This window comes from Chaetodon trifascialis, chromosome 3 (assembly GCF_039877785.1).
Source record: "Chaetodon trifascialis isolate fChaTrf1 chromosome 3, fChaTrf1.hap1, whole genome shotgun sequence".
NCBI classification, from domain to species: Eukaryota; Metazoa; Chordata; class Actinopteri; order Chaetodontiformes; family Chaetodontidae; genus Chaetodon; species Chaetodon trifascialis.
Genome location: NC_092058.1, coordinates 14,025,002 through 14,037,770, shown reverse-complemented (window position 1 = coordinate 14,037,770; position 12,769 = coordinate 14,025,002). Strand labels below are relative to the sequence as shown.

Genomic DNA, 12,769 nt, shown 5'->3' with positions numbered 1-12,769 from the left:
TATTGTGATCAATTTCAAATGGAATCAGTTGCAACTGGCAAAGCAACCTGAAAATGATTATTCTTATGTAAAACTCATCTAATTATTACTGTGTTGTGCTATAAATGCGTTTAAAATTACAAACAACAACTGTTCTGTTTGCCCATTGTGCAGTTTAAATGACAGAAACAACCCGACAGAGAGTCAATAAATCCGCAATAACTGAATAGTATTATATACAAAGAGGAGGCCTCACATGATCAGATTAAAGTCTCTCAGCAAAAACAAGCAGAAAGTAAAATCAGAGTGGAAAATAATGAGGCCTGTAAATCTCCCATTTGTCTGCCTCACCATTCATCTACCTTGCCAAAGCAATATTAGAACCTGATGAGGATGAGCCGACGGCTTTGCCAACCTACAACTTTGGTGTTGCCAGCTCTTGTCATGTGGAGGGAGGTTTTGCAGTAATCGCTGGTGCCATAAAAATTCTCCAGCTCCGTTCACATTTTTTGGCCATCAAAATGATTTGAGACAGGATACACCATTTTCAATCCAAGGTAACAGACTCTGTGTTCCCAGCTTTGGTTGCTTTGTGTGGAATTCTTTATCCAGTGAGCAGTGCTTAGAGGAATAACACGCTGTGTGCATACATATCAAAAAGCGCTGATCATTACTGACTTTCATCACAAAAAACCTTACCCATCCACAAATGCTTGGTAGGCATGGGCAATACCAGGGAGAGTATTGTTTTCCCAAAAGACATGCAGGTACTTTCTCTTTAAAGCTTTTATTTTGGTAAATGTGGATTAAGCCACATGGAATATATATACATATATATATACATATATATATATATATATATATATATATATATATATATATATATATATATATATATATATATATATATATATATATATATATATATATATATATATATATATATATATATATACACACACACACACACACACACACACACACACACACACACACATATATATATATATATATATATATTTTTTTTTTTTTTTTTTTTTTTTTTTTTTTTTTTTTTTTCAGCAGTACAAATATAGAAGATTTTTTTTTTTTCTGTAGTTCAATTTGTAGTGAATTTGCATGGCAACATGTTATAATAAGCTTTCTATCTCCCCTATCCCACATGTGGCCTTGGCATGCCAGGGTTTGTTCAAGGAGCAGAGAGACAGAGAAGATACAAGAGCAGGCATTGAGGAACTTTCACCTTCAACATTAGATGCACGAACTTGAAAAGAATTAAAGAAACAGTCAGGTTTTTGTGTCCAGGACTCAGCAGAGAATCAGCATTCTGACATCATACGTCAGTGCCACTCTTAGACTAGTGGGGGCGGAGGGTATTGTTGAACATCGCTGATTTAATGTGGTGCTAAGCGTGTGTAACCTGCCGCAGAGCTCTCCAGTTGTCTTCACAAAGATCAGAAAGGCAATGTATTTCCATCATGTGCCTCGTGGTCCTAGCCAATTCAAAGATCACCAGCTTAGTGTCTCCATTTCACAGACACGCTCATCAATCTCTGCTGCTCCAAAGCCGTGTCTCCGGCCACAGCTGTGTTAAAGATGAAGCACACAGACAGATAGTATTTTAGAGGTACTAGTGCGTGTTCTCTTAATTTATCTGCCTCCCTGCAGCCCGAGCAACAAACTCCTCTCACGGCGGACATGATTATCCAAATTCAGCAGTGTAAACCCTTAAATGCTGAAAGCAGCGAGCCTGTATGCAGCCATGCATGTGAATTATCACCTGTCATAAGGGTGACCCATTCTTTCAGAGCAGACGTGTAATTTGGAAACGACATACTTTTACAAATTAATCAACACTCTCCCTCATGACACACATTTTACTGACTTTGGCTCACGCCTCAGGCTAATTTTACTGAATAACAGTCCCTTGCTCATTATCTGTTTTCAGCTTACTTTGCCGTGCAGGTCTTCTCTTCTCGGGTGGTACTTGATTGGATCACAGTAAGTTGTAATCCAACATGAACAAGCTGATGCCAAACTTATCATTTCATAACTTGTGTTTGCATACGTGGGGAATTAAGACGTGATTATTTCCAGATCAAATTACTGTGGCGTTGCAGTAAGAAAGGTCATTTCAGCGCATTCAGCATCAGCAGAGGGATCATCACTGATGTCTGAGGTTGGAAATTCTCTGATTCACCACCTCAGTACTCGGCATCTTATAGATTTCAGAGATTTCAAACTGAAGAGAAACTTTTTGGTGTTTCATGTCTGCATTGGAAGATAACAGGGGCAAAATACACCAAAATACTTCATTGTGAAGGGCTGTTGCATTTACGTACAATTAAAAATCTGAAGTAGCTCCCTGAAACTCTCTCTTGAGATTTTTTTTAATGTATTTATTGAGGTGTTAAATGTTTTTTTACTGATTAAAAAATACCCAAATCATTTAGGTCGTTAAATCTCAACTGTTACCTGCAGCTTTGTTGAGCACATGTTAATTGCAAATTTTTCACAGCCAGCATGAAAAATGCCAGAGTCCTGAAACTGAAGCAACTCAGTGGAGTTCAGCCATCATTCATTTTATCACTCACACATGTGCTTCAGAATGTCTTTCATTAAAAAAAAAAAAAGAAGAAGAAGAAAAGGCCTAAATGGCTTATGGGTTATATTTTGTTTATGTAAATCTCTCCATGTCTGACATCTCGATGTCCATGTTCATCTGGGACAGCAGTGAAAATAAAGCTCTGTTTTAGTTTAATAATTGCTACATTAATGGACATTGTCACGTTGACTCACTAGCAATCACAGTATACTGGCTGAATCCAAGCCGATGAAGAACATAATAAAGACTGGAGTGACCTATATATGTCTTCAGATATAAAAGACGAATTGTTGAAGGTGATACAGTTTATTGGGCCACAGGCTGAGCCCCTTTGTTCCAGCTCCCACTGCACTGTTAAATTACTCACTGTAACATCTGACACACGTTGTAAACAAACTCTATTTGAATGCTATGCAGCAGAAATTCAACCCTAAATAACCGCAGACAGGAAACAGTTAAGTCAGAGCAAACATCTGCAGTAGTCTGTGATTGGTTCAGGGGTGTGGGTCAGAGGACTGGGGCTTACTGGACTGAAGTAAATTAGCACTTGTTGGGGAATATGAGCAGACACGGGGTATGAGAAGCTTTATGATTTTCCCAATTAGTTTCTTTTTAAGGTTAGAATTGTAGCTGTGTGGAATACAAAAAAGAGGTCAGAGTGGCTGAGAATTTGTCCCACTTGCCACCAGCGAGAACAGGAAGTGAGAATATGAAGGACGGTAATGACCCTGATTACGAACTTCTCACTTTGATTAGTTTGTCATTGTGAACTTTGGACAAGTCTAAGGGCAAGTTTCTATATAAATAGATGCTGCATATTCAAGGTTGCACGTTTAATGTGTCCAGATTCTGTTAAGGTGGCTTGAACAGTACTTGTCCCCGTCTTTAATTTTATTAAAGTAGGTCACAAATGAAAAGGTGAAACAAGCATGTAACTTATGATAAATCTATTTTAACGTTCATGGCGCATGGGGGAGAAAAGATAACATAAAAACCTCCTTGAACTTCAACTCTCAAATGTATTAATCCCAATCACAAGCACTGCTACGAAGATGGCTCATATTAGTTGTTGAATGCAAATAAGACTCCAATGAGTACCTGGCAATTACATTTCTGACAACTGGGGAAATCTGATAACCAGCATTTTTAGATAACTCTCTAACTATCTTTATCTCAAATGTGTATTGGCATCAGACAAAGCTGCCAGAATAGATTCAGTATAACAACAGGACCAGTCTCAAAAATCACGATTTCTACATCAACAACATAACAAGTTGATCATTGACCATCATGGATCTGAAAGACATACAGTGTAGGGCATCTGATATCCTTTTCTGCTGCTAAAACCTAATATGTGTGCAGTTTACAGCAATATTTGAGATGTGATTCAGCCGCTTTTTTATTTATATTTTCTTCACCTTCTCTATTTGGCCCTTTGGAATCAGAGGTTGCTCCGTTACTCTCTCTACTATTCAGTGAATGATCACTCGTGGATACAAAAGCAGCTTAAATAACCAAGTTTCACCTATGGCTTTGGTGTAAGGATTCATATTTCTCTTTTCTTAGCTTTTAAAATGTCTTCCCTTTGGTGAAATGTTAGAAAAGTCAGTCATGAATGCACCTACTAACAAAAAAAGTTTCTCAGTTCTAATTAATGAATTCATTTAGAAAATTTCAAATCCACTCTCAAACTTCAACCTTTGGATCTAAGTGGTTTTTCTAATATGTTGTACAGCTTACTTGGCCTTCTGGGAAACCATTTTCTATACTGTCTTGTGATGAATGATTACATTTTTTACTCTGAAAGATGCTTCAGTGATGATGAACATTAGGAAGAAAAACACAGACAGGATCAATACAAATAGGTTTATGGTAGAAGTCAGCTGCTGTATGTATGATATACTCTGAGATGCGGTTTAGTCAGGCGGCTCATCTGTGATGATCACTCCCTGCACTCAGTAGCCTGGTTGCCCCACCCAAAAAAAAAAAAAAAAGAAAGAAAGAAAATACTGTGTAAATATGGGCTTCTTTATTTCAATCATAGTTTTCATAAACCAAATATTTTTGGAATGTCAGTAACATGAATATGGTTACAAGAATGAGAAAAAAACAAAAAAAAACATCTCACTGTCACTCCACAGTATATCTAAACTAACATTGTCTACACTAATTGATGTGTTTTGACTCTTGCAAATGAATAGATTCTTTTCAAAATAATGAGTGAATAATTAGTCATAATTAAGTATGCTAACAAGCACTGATTTATTAACTGATTTCTCCATACCGGCGTCGTCAGTGTTCACTGCATGCCAGGCTTTATTTTAATGAGGCTGTCTGTCCCAATCAGTGTCAAGCCATTCCTGTAGAGAAAAAAAAGTCAATTATGAAACTTTCACTGTGCCACGCTCTATTGGCGCTATTTCTATCTTCTACAATCCTACACAGTGTCATAATAAAGCAGAGGGGGCACTCTTTACAGTGATTGTGAGTCCAGAGGTGATGCAGCTATAAGAATTACTACAGTAGTAGGAGTACTGCACACAAGTCCTCCTCATTACGGTTAAGAATTAATTATGGTAAAGTTAAGCAGCTCATACTGTAGTTATGTTTGTACATGTACCAAGAAAGATTTTTTCAGTAAGAAGCACAAAAGGTACAATTTATAATACTCCTACATATCTTACCAGTGCTACACTTGCTCCACTTTATCACCACTGTAGTTATGTGGAAAGCTCAATCAATGTGACGTGAACATTTTGACCTTTAGACCATGCACAGGGCAATAAATGTCCTGCACCAATTTGTACAGGCGTGTCCTCATTTAAGAGGAACAAATGGTGAGAGAGGGATTCTGCTAAGAAAGGGGCGGCAACAATGGGCTGTGGGCATCAAGTTGAAGTTAAAGCTTTTAGTCATTCCAGCTATAAGAAATACAGGGGAGCAGTGGAGGCCTTGAAAGAGGTACATTTTAGCACATTTACTGTGCAGAGGTACAATGTCACATGTAAAAATCACAGGCATGTCAACCCAACGATGTGCTGAACCCAGAGGGCTGATGTTTTATAAGGAGGGACGTGAGAAAGAAGCTGCTGCACGCACACTGCTGTGAAAGTGAAACTGGTGCAAGGACATGTGGCCAAAACACACATACACTAAAATCAGCTACGTCAGATATAATTAGAAGTAAGCAACGTTGACACCATCTGGACACAGTGATATCATATACAGAATCCTTGCCCATATGTGTCCTAAAGATCTGCTGCGTGACACAACCAGCGAGGGCTGAGACTTGATGACCAACCCATGGAAGTGGCTGCATATGGAAGATCTGGCATCCAAACAGCTCTTTGGTATGGCAACACATTCTCTCCATTAATCCTGAAAATGTTTAGAAATGCTTAGTTCTCGCTTGGTATTGCTACAGCGAGTCTGAGCACAGAAAAATCTGAAAATGGGGACAGTGATATCTACTTTGTAGTGGCGTTTGTTCAAGAACAATAAATCTCACTGCAGGTGTGACCGGACAGATTTCTTTTTTGTGGCGTCTTTTGTTCTATATCCATAAATAACTGAGACCACCTTGTGTTTGAAGTCAGATACATGGAAAACATGTTAATAAGCTGTAAGCCATACAGTTGTACTTGCGGATGTGGTCTCCCTCATGAGCTAATTAAAAAGACATCTTTTTGATCTCTTAATAGCCCTGCTGCCAGGGTAAACAAAGCAAGTGACAATGACACAATAATGGATTTTTGCATTTCAAGACAAGATCCAACTTTAACACAGATCTATTTTTAACAGTTTTATCTTGCAGCATCTTTTGGTACGATGTTTATTTAAACATTGCATCTGCACTCTATGAACCGTCGTATGAGGACTATTCTATTGTTCTCGAGGAGTCCAGAGATGAAAAAGAAAACATTTGCTATCAGCATTTTGGAAAGTGAAAGCCTTCCTACACAGGGCTATTGTCCTCTCATTCGGATCAAAGCAATAGCCAGCTCTGCCCTGTCTTTCTTGATTGACAGATAAATATTCTGTTATCTGTCAAGCTATTGCAGCGACTGGGAAGAGTGCTGGAATTCAATAAAAAATAACCTGCAATAAACGCTTGTGAAAATAAGCATGTCAAGCTGAGTTTTTTTTTTTTTTTTTTTAATTCTTTCAAAGTTTAATGGTCATACATTTAGTCTTTTTTTTTTAAATTTATTTATTTTTTAACAATGACTTAACATTGCTCACTTTGGGTCCACATAATGGCCTCGCTGGAAGTTCTCCAAAATGGGCTTTGGATTGTGTTTTCTCACAGCACTGTGATGCAGGGAAATTGCATTTCACAGCTGTGTTCATTTAATGGAACCGAGGACAGGACAGATCCGGTGGATGTGTGCCTCAGCACATCCGGACGGGACACTGAAAAGTATATGAACTGGAAAAAAAAAAACACTGGACTGAAATTTACAAAAGAGAGGTAGAAGACAACAAAGATCCATGTCACGTACTCAACCGTTACTTCTGAGTCTCTGCTCCTTGGTTTAGACGTTAGGTTACCACGGCAACCTGGTTCAAACGATAAACGCTTACTGGTTGCTGGAGAAGCGTCAGGTAACCATGGAGACTTATCCGGCGTTAATGACAACTACACCTTCAGAGCTAGCTAGCGTTTGACTTGCTTGTTCTCAAAGTTTGTCAGTGTAACGCTTGAAACTCTTTCGTCACGTAAAATGTTCAGGGGTAATTTTCAGGTAACGCAGACACGTTCTGTTTCAAAGCCATGCTCGTTGGAAATAACATGCTGTCCTGTGTTTAGGCTAACATGAGCTTTAGCCTGGTGTAACGTTAGCCGCAGGCTAATTAGTGATAGCCATAATGCTGTTTCTCGCAGGGTGGAGCTGTGGTCGAGATCTTCAGCGGACAGGGGAAGGACCCTGTAGCAAAGTGGAAACTTTGCGGAGGGCCGTCATCCATACATAAGGTGAGTTTTCAGAACACCTGGCTTACCTTAGCCTACTTTTAGAGATGGGCATGGAGATTTAACACGCTCATTACTACACATACTGACATGTAACTAGCTAACCTGTCCTCTACTAGCTAAGTCAAGTTAGCATGCAGGGCCTGGCTAGACAGAAACAAATACAGTCTGGTGCAGGACTTTAAATACAGTAAATTTATGGTTTACAAAGTCTGAATGATCACCATAGGCATGAATGAACCCCTAATAAACTGGAGGCTGTAAGCTTCCAAAGGCTTACAGCAAGGGTCCACAGCATGTTTACATTGTTTTCCACTGTAGTTCCCATAGGTGTCATTCTAGATAGGTTACATCAGAGGTAGAGCTGCAAAGATTTATGGATTAGTTGTCAGCTGTTCAATTACTCATAAGCGATTAATCGGTTAGAGTCAATAAAAAACAAAACAAAAGTCAAAATTCTCAGAGTCCAGCTCCTTATATTTAATTATTTTCTGGAGTCTTTACTCCTTTATGACAGTAAGCTAAATATTTTTGGGTTGTAGACAAAACAAGACATTTGGGGACGTCCCCATTTTCTGACATTGTATAGGCCAAACAACTAATGGACTACTGAAGGAAATAATCACCAGATGAATCGATGATGAAAATAATAGCTAGTTGCAGCCCGAATTAAATGTGCAGATTGCCACCTGAAAATTTGAGATGCTAGTACAGTATACAAACTGTTTGAGAGATTAGTAGTAAACTGTTAAAATAAGTCAAATAAATCACTGAATTGCATCGTCAGAGAAAAGTCTCAACTCTTAACTTTATGTGATAATTTTAAAGTGGCTACCAGGGATGCTGTGACTCTGTTACTCTATTTTAGTAGTCATTGCAGACAATAGATTTTTATGTCATAGCTGTTCTTGACACAGACTTTCCATCTCAAACCTCATTCATATGCATACACTTGCAGTCTTTGACAGCATTGGCACTATCAGTGCACAATACTGGTCATACTTAGCAAGGACTTACTCTTAGCAAGGTCTCTCCTGTGTTATTGCTTCCCTTAGGAGTATAATAAAGAAGTCAAAGGATTTGTGTACTGTCTGGAGGGTAGCAGCCAGACAATCAACATGCAGATGCCAGAGAATGGGAAAATGTCTCGTAAGTCACTACAATACTTTCACCCATTTGTAAAAGATACTTTGATGTGCCCACATGTGAAAACCAGTTTACTTCTTTGCCATTTTTTTTTCACAGTTGGGCTTCTCCAAAGATTCTTGGTCCTACAAGTGAATGTTCCTCAGTGCAGAGATTTTTCCGTGGAGCTTGTGTAAGTACAGCAGACAAGAGTTTTATGCTTTTTTGTTCTTTGTACTTTGGAACTCACCTTGAACATTTGTGAGAGCTGTTGTACAGCTCAATAAATCTTAAACTCTCTGGTCGATAGAGGAATTTTGTTACTGTTATTGTACCAGGGTATGGTTGCCGCAATAATGTTTAATAAATTAAAGGAATATTTTCTTGCATAAGAGAATACTTGATGTTATAATGCACAGTAAAATGCAGAAAATAATTATTGAACCCCAGTGAATTCCCCTCAGACCACTGAACAAATTAGTAAAACACAGCTTGTTTATGTTTAGTCGGAAAAGCCCATGAGATACCTGAAAAACTGAGTGCATCGTATCAGTGATGACTGTTATGTAATTACTTAAACAACCACTTGTGATTAAAATACTGTTTGCGACAAAGAAGGCTTTCATATTGCCAGCCACAGTCACTTTTGCAAGGTTATATACAAAGGAATAAGCCAAATGTGAAAACATACAGTGGTATATTGATACTCCTACATTTAGTCAGCAGAAGAAGAACATCATTCTGATTTCTTCACTTCTCATTTGCAATGTTGTTATTCACTTTATGCGATCAGGGCTTTTTTAAGTTTTTCTTTTACTCAAAAAATGTGTGAATTCACTCCATAGTAAAATTAAATGTATTAGAGACACTGGCTGTGGTGTACATTATAGATGCTGCTGTTTAGATTTTGTTTATTCATGGCCCATGGAAACTGTATACTGTAGAAAAAAAAACTAGCAAGATATACTCAAATACATTCCTACGCACTATATTCATTTAAAGAATCTGTGGAAATATTGTCACTGTTCTTCTTCCATTAGAGTGCATTGTGACAGCTGACTTCACAGCATTAAATTAAAGTGAAAACACCTTGAAGAGCTTACCATAGAGACCTTGTGGCTTTCTCTGGTCTAGACTTATTAGCGGCACCACTGATGATGGTGATAATTGAAGCTCTGTTCTGTTGTCCGTTATTCACAGGATAACTGATGTAGAGCACCTGAAAAGAAGGCTTCACTTATCAACAGTGCATAAAGAATTGTCTTCCACTCTTTTGCATGCAAAGATACCCTTTGTAGGATTGAAACGTAATATTGTAAGTATCTACCCTATCCTTGACAAATTCTTTTAGTATTTGCTTTCAGCTATGTGCTTTTTTATGTAGCGTTCATAACTCATTGAGTTGTATCTCTAAGGGATCCTTGTAACTCCAAAATCACATTGTTTCCATTGTCCCAGTGGTCTGCTTTGTGCATCGACCTTGTATCATTCACCAGTGAACTGTTCAAGGGATTTTTGACATTGGACGTCATCACTTTATTCGCTACCTGTAAAGTCCGCAGAATCTTCACCATGAAAACAGAGCCTGCAGGAATGTCAGATGATGGTAATGGAGTTCATCACACCTAAATGATTAATGTCAAATTAGAGTTTTATCAGCTTACCTGAAAGGTCAACCCCTTGAGTGGTTATTAAAGACATACAACAGTTAAGCACTTACCATTGAAGCAAGTCAGTGGTCTTCACTTTGAGTTGGCTAAGAGCATGGCGGTAGTTTTTGTTTAACTTAAATGTGGCTCAGCGGTACAAGCGGCTGCATTCAGTAGGTGCTACTCAGCTCATACCTGCATTGCTTGCCAGTAAAGGCTGCTAGTCATTTTGTATTTTTCTCTCGATTGCAGTGTATCGTGAGATGTTATGCTGTGAGAATCTATTTTGGTTTATTCCATGATCAGGATAAATCTGAGATTGTTCTCATTTTAATCTAGGTACATTTCTCAGTGGAGCTGGCCACATGGACTCAATCCCTCGCAGTTGCCAGTTCCCCCCAGGTGTCAACTATGTCACTCAGGTGTTGAACATGGAGAATTTGCAGAAGGCTGGTATGAGGGCTGGACAGTTGAGCTCTGACTGTGGTAGGTTAGAGCAAGCCACAGGACTGTGAATTAATCAGTAAATAGTGGTCAGGAGTAACAGCTAATCAGTAACTAACCATCCATCCATCCATTGTCTATACCCGACTATCCCTTTTCGGGGTTGCGGGGGGGTTGGAGCCTATCCCAGCTGAGGGCGAGAGGCAGGGTACACCCTGAAACGGTCGCCAGCCGATTGCAGGGCAAGCAACCAGAACTTTCCAATTTGGGTGCACTTTACATTACTTGATTATTTCCATTTTCTGCTACTTTATAGTTCTCCCCTACATTTTCAGCATAGGTAGCACCTTTTACTCCATTACTACATTTATCTTAGTAGTTACATTGCAGATTCAAATTATTACTACAAAATATTATCAACTAATAATATAATTAGGATTTATCTTAATGGACTAGGCTACGCAGCAGAATATAAAGATAATGATCAAATAAAGATAAAGACACGTTTTATCTTATTTTATCTTAAAGTAGTTAAAATTGGCTCCACTTTGACTAGCTGCAAAAATAAATTAATGCTCACACATGAATGCATCCATAATTATAATCCAATGATATATATGATTCTGAATGGCCGTGTTTGCAGTTATTTTGTTTTAATGCCGAGATCACAAGTTAATTATTTGGTTATAACAAGATAATCAGCCTGTTATCAGGAGAAAACAAAACGTTGTTTCCTCTTATTACTTCTAATGTTTTTCAGATATCATGGGTGTCGTGCCAGCATACATAGATGCTGTCTTGACAACTGTAGCAAGTGATTTAAGCTGAAAATGTCAGATCAAAGAGTACCCATTATTGATCAACACATCAGACTGTATTTCAATCAGGGTCTCACATGCAGAGGCAGAACAAAGGCAGAAATAGCGTTGTGTCTTTCGGTTAGAGGTAGCATTCAGATCAGTCCTCCCTGAGAGTCATGACAGTGATCTTGAAGGCTGAAATCAAGTGTGATCAAATGAACCAGACAGTCACTTATGAGTTCACCATAATTATTCTGTGATCCCCAGGAAAGAAAATCATTCTCCTGTGATAAATTATCTTGGTATCTCGAGAAATCGTCCTTTTGTTTTCTTGAGATAATGAGATAAATTAACCCATTATCATGAATAAACAAGGCTTGTTATCTCAAGATAACGAAATAATTAACATATGATCTTGAGATAACAGCATTAAATAACAACTGCAAGCACAGCTGTTCTTGGCTCCTGTACCATTTTGTATAATGAGTGCTTTTGGTAATTTGAGTGTATTTTGATGGGAATACTTAGAATATGTACTTTTACGTAGGTAATTTTTTTTAAATTTAGGACTTTTGCTTCTACACTGTTGTATTGCTACTTAATTAAACGATCTGAGAGAAATGAACTTCAGGTTAAACAAAGACATTTTACTTTAGGCAACAAAACAAGCAACTTACTCTATATAGCCATCGACATACTTTTATTGTATGGTATTGGTCTACTTTTTATAGTGTGGCACATGGTTCCAGTTCAGGGAAATCTTACATACATAGCATACAATGATATATAACACAAAATAGGAAACAGTTTGGTGAACGCCTTTTAAAATTTCAACATGACGTCACACCCAAAGACAGGTCAAGAAATGGCATTGCAATGGTTTTGCAACTTTGGAGTGGAAACACATAACTCTCCTGCACAAACTCCACCCAACATCTTTCGGGATGAATTGGAACAGCGATTGTAAGCCAAGCCTTATTGCTAACATTAGTGCCCAACCTGATTAATGTTCTTGTGCCTGAATGGGAGCAAATCCCTGCTGTCAGATTCCAAATCTTGTTGAAAGCCCTCCCAGATGAGTGGAGGCTATTGCAGCAACATTTCAATACCCATGGTTTTCAACAATCACATATAAGCGTAATACTCAGGTGTCCACATACTTTTAGCATATGTCTTATCTAATGCAGATGAGATG

The 12,769-nt window shown here is 38.2% G+C and overlaps 1 protein-coding gene across 2 annotated transcripts in view; it reads left to right on the top strand.

The window, feature by feature from the left end:
* The first annotated feature begins 7,308 nt into the window (after positions 1 to 7,308).
* The window catches only part of cfap20dc (CFAP20 domain containing), a 32,850-nt gene continuing 27,389 nt past the window's right edge, over positions 7,309 to 12,769 (top strand). For both annotated transcript variants that reach the window (XM_070959672.1, XM_070959671.1), the window contains exons 1-7: positions 7,309 to 7,329; positions 7,470 to 7,559; positions 8,612 to 8,705; positions 8,802 to 8,874; positions 9,882 to 9,996; positions 10,140 to 10,287; positions 10,670 to 10,816. In XM_070959672.1, coding sequence (XP_070815773.1) covers positions 7,309 to 7,329; positions 7,470 to 7,559; positions 8,612 to 8,705; positions 8,802 to 8,874; positions 9,882 to 9,996; positions 10,140 to 10,287; positions 10,670 to 10,816 — 688 coding nt within the window. The remainder of the gene's footprint in view (positions 7,330 to 7,469; positions 7,560 to 8,611; positions 8,706 to 8,801; positions 8,875 to 9,881; positions 9,997 to 10,139; positions 10,288 to 10,669; positions 10,817 to 12,769) is intronic.